Genomic DNA, 7,102 nt, shown 5'->3' with positions numbered 1-7,102 from the left:
ATTGAGTTTTGGGATTTGCTTAGAGAGACCTTTGGACATCTAGTGTCAAAAGTCCATAAGCAAATGTTCATATAAGAATGAACAAATAGGATGAGTTGAATCAGAAGGTGGATGAAGGATGTGAGATCCTTGATTCTTTGGTCTGAGAGCAGACGCTCTAGCAGATTTTGATTTGTGATCAACCCAAGGTTTAGGAATGTGTGGACAAGGATTTTGCCAAGTCTTTTGTGGAATGTGTTGGAGTTTATCACCTTTACCTTAGTTGTGGTTCACCAAGCACAGCATTATGTAATCCAAAAGCGGACACTTAGCAGTTTATTTTTTTCCTTACTGCACCTCAGGTTCAACCAACTTGAAGTCTGAGGTGGGACTCCTTCCATTCATTATATTGGAACACTTACTTACCTACCTACAGTATATTCCTCTCCATAGGTAGTTAATTGTTCAGCTTCAACCAACTTGAAGTCTGAGTATATTCCTCTCCATAGACTTGACAATCCTGCAGCTCGTCATCCCCCAAAAGAATGCTGATTCCTTTCTCAGTGAATCACTTTGCAGTGATGTGAGAATTATTGTGCTCTAGACAATCAAAGTCTAGTGGGGGAAAATAGTGATACACGAAGAATGACCAATCGCAGTCATGCAACAGTTCACCATTTGACATGAATCCCAAGTAGGGATTAGCACAAGAATATGGAATTGCAAAAGACTTTAAATAGTGAAAATGAGAACATTTTACAAGTATTTCAAAAACATTGTAAGACTTGTCCAGAATACATCCATTAGTTCCCTTGTGGTATCACCTGCCTGATGTGTATGGTATGTCCATCATACCTGGAAGAGGATAAAGCCTGCCTAATGGCTCAAGCCATGCAAGCTCGACTAAGAGCCATGGTGAGAATTCCTTGGTGTTGGGGTTCTGCAAGATAGTCGAAAGAACTATTCTCCATGGCACATTTGAGATCATTAAGAATCTCTGCCTTTCTGGGCCAGTAAGTGAATTGATGGTTACTGGTTGAGTCAACCCAGCTAAGATGCCAGTTAGAACTCATATATCCAAGGCTACTTCCCAAATCACCTTCTTGTTTATATTCATCGATAAACCAAGCAAGAGTGCTATCAAAATGGTCTCCACCTCTTCTTCTTTCATGGAACCATCTGGGGACACAAGTGACATTGGTTGACCTGTCAACACAAACTCCTCTGAAATGGCATTCAAGATGCTCATGCCATACCCAAAGAGGAGGGATGATCCCACAGAAGCAGGGATTGTAGAGGACATGGGCATTATAATAGATGTAGATGAATGTGTTGTGAGTGATGGTGAAGGCTGGAACAGTGAAGAGAGCAGGATCTTCATAAGTGACAGAGGGAAGATCACAACTGTTGAAATTGGCAATAGTGTGAGGTGATGACATATGAGTTAACTTGGGAAAGAAGTCAGTTAGATAACCATGATAAGTGATGTGAAGGCCAGGATAGAAATATGGAGAATTGAAGCCAGGAAAGTGGGGCATTTGTTGCCACACTGTTTCCACTGTGGCTAGTGGAACAAGGTATGTTGCTGGGTTAGGCTTTTTGAAGAATGCCATAGATGATGGCACAGCTTCCTCCCAGGATGAACAATCATGTATGTACAACATCTCTATGAACTCAATTATCTCTTTCACTGCATACTTCCTCCACTTTGGCTCCTCCAGATACATTCCATCACGGTGCTCAGCAGCGAGCAACTCGGTGCATTTGGTGATGATGAGAGACATTCTTAACAAGTAAAGACCATAGATTAGTTCCCATAACTTGAGTAAAGAACCACAAACAAGTTTATAAAAGATCAAACTCAGCAAGATCATTGGCAGGACTGACAATTGTGAGAATGGGCTCTGGATGGAGCAACTCATTCAAAACCTGAACCTCCTTGGGAAGAGGAGTAGGCACTTGATGAGGACCAGGAGGATCACGAGACCCAACCTTGGAGTATGGTGGTATGGGATCTAGGTCTGCCTTGAAATTGACATCAGGAAGATGGAAATGTAAGTAATGAGGTGGTGGAACAGGAAGCATATGATGTGTGGCAATTAAGGTGTGGATACCAACAGCACCTTGTATGGCTTGTTGATGATGCCACCACCAGAGAGTGAGTCCTAGAAATGTGAACCAAAAGGTGGTGGAGCGAACAAAAAGCTCCTGCAAATCAAAAGGATCAAAGCCACCATAATGAAGTAAAAGAACAGCTTGGTTTGCACCAGTCAAAAGTGACAAAGTGAAAGTGACTACAGCTAACCCTAGTGCATCTAGGCCCACATGATCCATAGTGATGTGCCTGTTGGCAGTGATCACTCTATGCAAACTGTGTAAGTAGCACAATGCCTAGAAGGCAGGGCTCATAACCTATTGGACAGAGGATGGGCTACTATGAAGAGCTAGACAAGAGCACTTGCCTTTATGAGTTAGCAAGTAGGTTTGAAGAGGTAAGCTTGTTGGGGCTTGAGTGTTCATATGAACAAGTAGATTGTCTGATGAGATGATACTGGAGACTCTAGCAGAGATACCCCGAGTTTGTATACATGTAGCTGTATGCACAGACCAGTAATGTATAAGGAAAGAGCTACAGTATAGTTACTACATATAGTAAAGAATAGCAGGGAATGCTATGGAATATGATGCAATAAGTGATGTCACTCTGATGTCATTGTGGAGCTGATCACAAAGCAAAGTCATGTGATGTACAATGTGTTGATGCACGTGTAAATCTAGAGTCGGAACTATTATAATATTTCCAACACTCGGTGCGTTCGCCCACTTCCGTCCTCATCGAAATAAGCCTGATTCATGACACAAATCAAGTGTTAAAGATCTGATGCCTTGGGTCATGAGAGACGTCTGCAAAGCACAGCAATGCGAGGCAGACAACATGCTCGAGTACATATTGAGCCGAGTTTCAAACTCGCCAGGTGACCGTATCGACTTGGAGAAGCGTCCCATTTTAGACAAATGCATGAATGCAGTTCTGCCCATATGTAATCGGCGATCTCAAGGCAAGAAACTGGGAGTCCCGGCCTCGGAGATCAAGGCGACTCTCACACTGTAGTAAGTTTCGTGACTTGCATGCCGGTGTTGATGTCAGCGTTCTTTGCTAACGTCTTGTACCAGCGCGACGTATAAACTGGAGGATGACTTGTACCGGCCCTTCGTCGTGGCGTCCAACATTGCTCTCGCGCACCTGAAAGAGCTGAAGATCGATGGTATGCGTGTAAACGAAAGCGAGGAAGTACAGATGTTCTTTCAGCGCAACGATCCAAGGGTAATCCATCAAGATCACGCAGGGCATGAGTCCGCACGCAAACCAGATGTCATCGTTTGTCCATTCGCGAACGAGGCCGATTATTTTGTGGACGCTCGACTCAGCAGCTGGGACGAGCATGTATCGGCGGTAAACGAAGGTAAGACACTCGCAGCGCGCTCGTGGAACGATATGCTCGGTGTCTTCGAGTTCAAGCGAGCCAAGTCGGGAATGAAGCCTCCTCCCGATGAATACTCCGTGTTAGAGTACCGAGCTTCCCAACCAAAGTTTTTGAGTATTGGCAAGGACGGAAATGAACTGGAAGAAACAGAGCCGCGAGTGGTTTCTGTTGCCGAGCGAGCGATAGTTTCAAAGCCGGTTGACGGTAAGTAATGGAACTACACTGTCCAGTCAGGTTTAACATGCAGCCAATAGTACGCAGATCACTTCGCAACAACACTTCGGGAAGCGCTGGAAAGGCATCCAGGAAACGCACGGTGGGGCCCGATTCTGAGCCTCGCTCGAGCAAGCGATTTAGGACGGATGAGCCCAGGGCGCACGTAACAATTCAGACAGCGCTGTGCGCTGCTGAGATGCAGTCCGCCAACATTGCGGGGAAGCATACCCTCAATTTCATTGTCATAGGTGCGTATTTTTTCTCGCTAGTGAACGGATTGCGCTGGACACCTTTCAGGTGACAACATTTGGATTTGGTATTACGACCACCAAGGCCTCATCAGCGTGGCAGGGTTCAATTTTGTTCAAGATCTCCCTCGCTTTCTGGTGTTGTTATACGCTCTGCAGCGATTCAATTTGAAGGACTGGGGTCGGAACACAGACTTTAAACCGCGTCTCAAGATGGACGTCGTCGAGTCCTACACCCTCGAGGTCGATGGATGCAGACTGGAACTTTACGGGAAGAAACAACCCCACATGGGGCTGGCAGGACGTGGGACTAATGTTATGGACGTCACCTGCGAAGGCTTAATGCCGGGCAATTCGAAGAAAAAGGCCGACGAGCTGGTGGCGAAAATTTACTGGGCGGAGGAGGCACGAGTCCTAGAGGAAGTTATTTTGCGCCGCGTCATGGCAATCGCGGATCCCACCGTCAGAGGACACGTGCCGGATTTGCGCTTCGCGAAGAGGTTTCCGGTTTCCACATCTACAATTAGGGAGGCTCTTGGCCTCGAGAACCCTGACAAAGGCAGCAGGACGCTCATCCTGCTCGTATCAAAGAAGCTTTCGCCAGTCTACGAGCTCCCAGGCGACGAAATGTTCGACGCATGGCGGCAGTGCGTTTTGTGTAAGCTCCGTTTTGTTTTTGCGGTGTCTTGGTTCTGACAGTCATTCTATTCTAGGTCACTATACTCTCTGGAGCAAGGGGATCCATCATCGTGACGTGAGCCACTCAAACCTGATGTACTATAGGGATGGCAGCAAGGAGATGGGCGTCTTAAACGATTACGACCTTTCGTCTTTAACAGATTTTGACAACCCGATGGGTGACGAGCGGACTGGAACGATGCCGTTCATGGCAAATGATCTCCTCGAGAGAGATGGCCTGGGTGGCAATGTGGAGCACCTATACCGCCATGATATGGAATCGTTCATCTACGTATTCATCTGGATTTCCCTGCAGTACAAGAATGGCATCTTGCTGAAGCCAGGACCCCTGGATTCATGGTTCACAACTGATGCCCATGGATGCATTAAAGAGAAGTTGTATTTCCTGTCTGCCCTTCCAGTGCCTGACAACACCAACAACGGCACTCTTGTGTTGACGCTCGCGGACTTCCTTTGTCAGAGACTCGGCACTCGTAGTCATCTCGAGGGAGCTAAAAAAAATTGCTCAATCACAGCTGGCAGATGCACGTTCTTCAGCTGCTGTTAAAGACGCTGCAAAGCACAATATTGAGGCACTCGGATCTCAACTTCAGGAGGAAGCAGACGAGGAGGTGTATAAAGCATTTTTATCGCAGATTCCATCAGTAAATTGATAAATGCTATGCTGCATGTGTAAGACCTCAAGATATATGTGACTGTCAAATTGTCAACCAACCCCCAACACATCATGTGACTCATGTGATATGCCAGCGGCTTCCGTGGTGAGCGACTCAAGCGAAGAAGATAGAAATATACAAGTGGTGCAGTGATGGTGTGGGCCCCATGCGGCAGGTAGGTGACTCCCGGTCACGTGATCTTAGCGCCAACCCGACGGGTGCCGAGGGCTCCCAAACGAGGCGGGGGCACGTGACCTTAACCCTAACCCTAACCCCGCCCGAATAGGAAAGGGAAGTGGTGGCATGGAATGTCAGTGAGTGTGGGCTAGTGTTGCTGACGAAGCGAGGTGACTTTGAGGTGGAGCTCGCTTCGGTTCGACATTTGACTAGTTTAGGTGTGCTCAAGGCATGCTCAATTGCAGATGTTGTCCAAAAAGTCATTGAGTTTGTCAAACTTATATTGAGGTTTCTGTTACTTGAAGCAAGACAGGCAGGGCTATGTGAGTGCATGTGAGGCTGTTGTGGGACATCCCACTGCTTGCCAGAGGGGGGGGAGGGATGTCCCAATGTAGCCTTAGAGGCTGTCAAGGGACATCCCACTGCTTGCCACAGGGGGGGGAGGGATGTCCCAATGTAGCTTTAGAGGCTGTCATGGGACATCCCACTGCTTGCTAGAGGGGGGGAGGGATGTCCCAATGTAGCCTTAGAGGCAATTGTGGGACATCCCACTACTTGCCAGAGGGGGGGAGGGATGTCCCAATGTAGCTTTAGAGGCTGTTGTGGGACATCCCACTGCTTGCCAGAGGGGGAGAGGGATGTCCCAAGGCAGCCTTGGAGGCTGCTGTGGGACATCCTAAGTCCCCTTATGAAAGTCAGTGGGATGTCCCATCCCAGCCTCAGTGGGCTATGATGGCACATCCTCCTAAGTTACCTTTGCAGACCAGCACAATGCCCCATGATGACCTCAGAGGCTCATCTGGGACATTCGGCCCTCTGCAGATGGTGTTGCAAAGGTGACCAACCCCATGTTTTATGTGGGGGACTTGGAGATATTGGCTTGTCACACAAGTGTTCAAAAACCATTCACTTCTTCCTTCATACAGTACAAATTGCATGAGGTATAGACACAAATTGATTGAATTTATTATTGCAATTTTCAAGGCAAATGTGGAGGCCCAGGTGGGTCATCTCCCTGGAAACTAGTGAGATGTCCCAATACAGCAGAATCACATTGCAAAGATGTACATGCAAAAACTCAGGGGACAGTCAATTGATAATCAGTTCAGAGTGTTTATTTTTCAGTGTAAAACCAAAACCTGAAGGGGTCCTAGAGTAACATAGATGGTAAATGCACATGTTTGTCAGCAGCACTAGAATGCAGCAAATTCTATCCCAGTGATTGCTGTTATTGGATGTTTTGAGGTCATAACACAATCATGTCAAAATTGTTGTTTGTCATTTGGCCACCCCCCATGCCACCCCTTTTTTCTTGGTTGAAGCCCTACAGTGAGGTTGCCAACCTGGGACACTGCTGGAAATTGGGTCCAGTGGAAACATTTCAACAAGCAGTTGGTGTCATGACCATGTGTTCATCCTAAGTCCTCACTCACTCTGCACCCCTTTCCACTGGTCATTCACTCACTCCACACCAACTCTGCCCACCCCCTGACATTTATGAGTCATCTCTGCTCTGACTGTTGTTGGACTTGTACTATGCTCCTACTGGACTGCATGGACCATTCTCTGAGGAGTCATGTGACTACCCTTTGGACTTCTCCCTGACAGCACACTGTCAGGTACTCTGCAGCATGTGCACCAC

At 47.1% G+C, this 7,102-nt stretch overlaps 1 protein-coding gene across 1 annotated transcript; it reads left to right on the top strand.

The window, feature by feature from the left end:
* Positions 1-2,793: 2,793 nt before the first annotated feature.
* On the top strand, positions 2,794-5,306 carry F5J12DRAFT_264809 (uncharacterized protein). The gene is made up of 5 exons (XM_051738653.1): positions 2,794-3,090; positions 3,154-3,668; positions 3,719-3,928; positions 3,978-4,586; positions 4,642-5,306. Exons 1-5 carry the CDS (start codon positions 2,861-2,863, stop codon positions 5,172-5,174), a joined length of 2,097 nt encoding a protein of 698 aa, XP_051597878.1. The 5' UTR covers positions 2,794-2,860; the 3' UTR covers positions 5,175-5,306.
* The last annotated feature ends 1,796 nt before the right edge of the window (positions 5,307-7,102 follow it).

Source organism: Pisolithus orientalis (assembly GCF_024613125.1).
Source record: "Pisolithus orientalis strain OTSU chromosome Unknown F5J12scaffold_26, whole genome shotgun sequence".
In the NCBI taxonomy this organism is placed as follows: Eukaryota; Fungi; Basidiomycota; class Agaricomycetes; order Boletales; family Pisolithaceae; genus Pisolithus; species Pisolithus orientalis.
The sequence above is the reverse complement of the archived record's forward strand: the minus strand, read 5'-3'. Positions and strand labels throughout refer to the sequence as shown.

What these genes read in the sequence shown, in the direction of transcription:
- F5J12DRAFT_264809 (XM_051738653.1), top strand. Translation starts at nt 2,861, where the DNA reads ATGCCTTGGGTCATGAGAGACGTCTGCAAAGCACAGCAATGCGAGGCA. An exon ending in AAGGCGACTCTCACACTGTA is followed by an intron (nt 3,091 to 3,153) that starts GTAAGTTTCGTG and finishes GTCTTGTACCAG; the next exon opens with CGCGACGTATAAACTGGAGG. An exon ending in CCTCAATTTCATTGTCATAG is followed by an intron (nt 3,929 to 3,977) that starts GTGCGTATTTTT and finishes GACACCTTTCAG; the next exon opens with GTGACAACATTTGGATTTGG.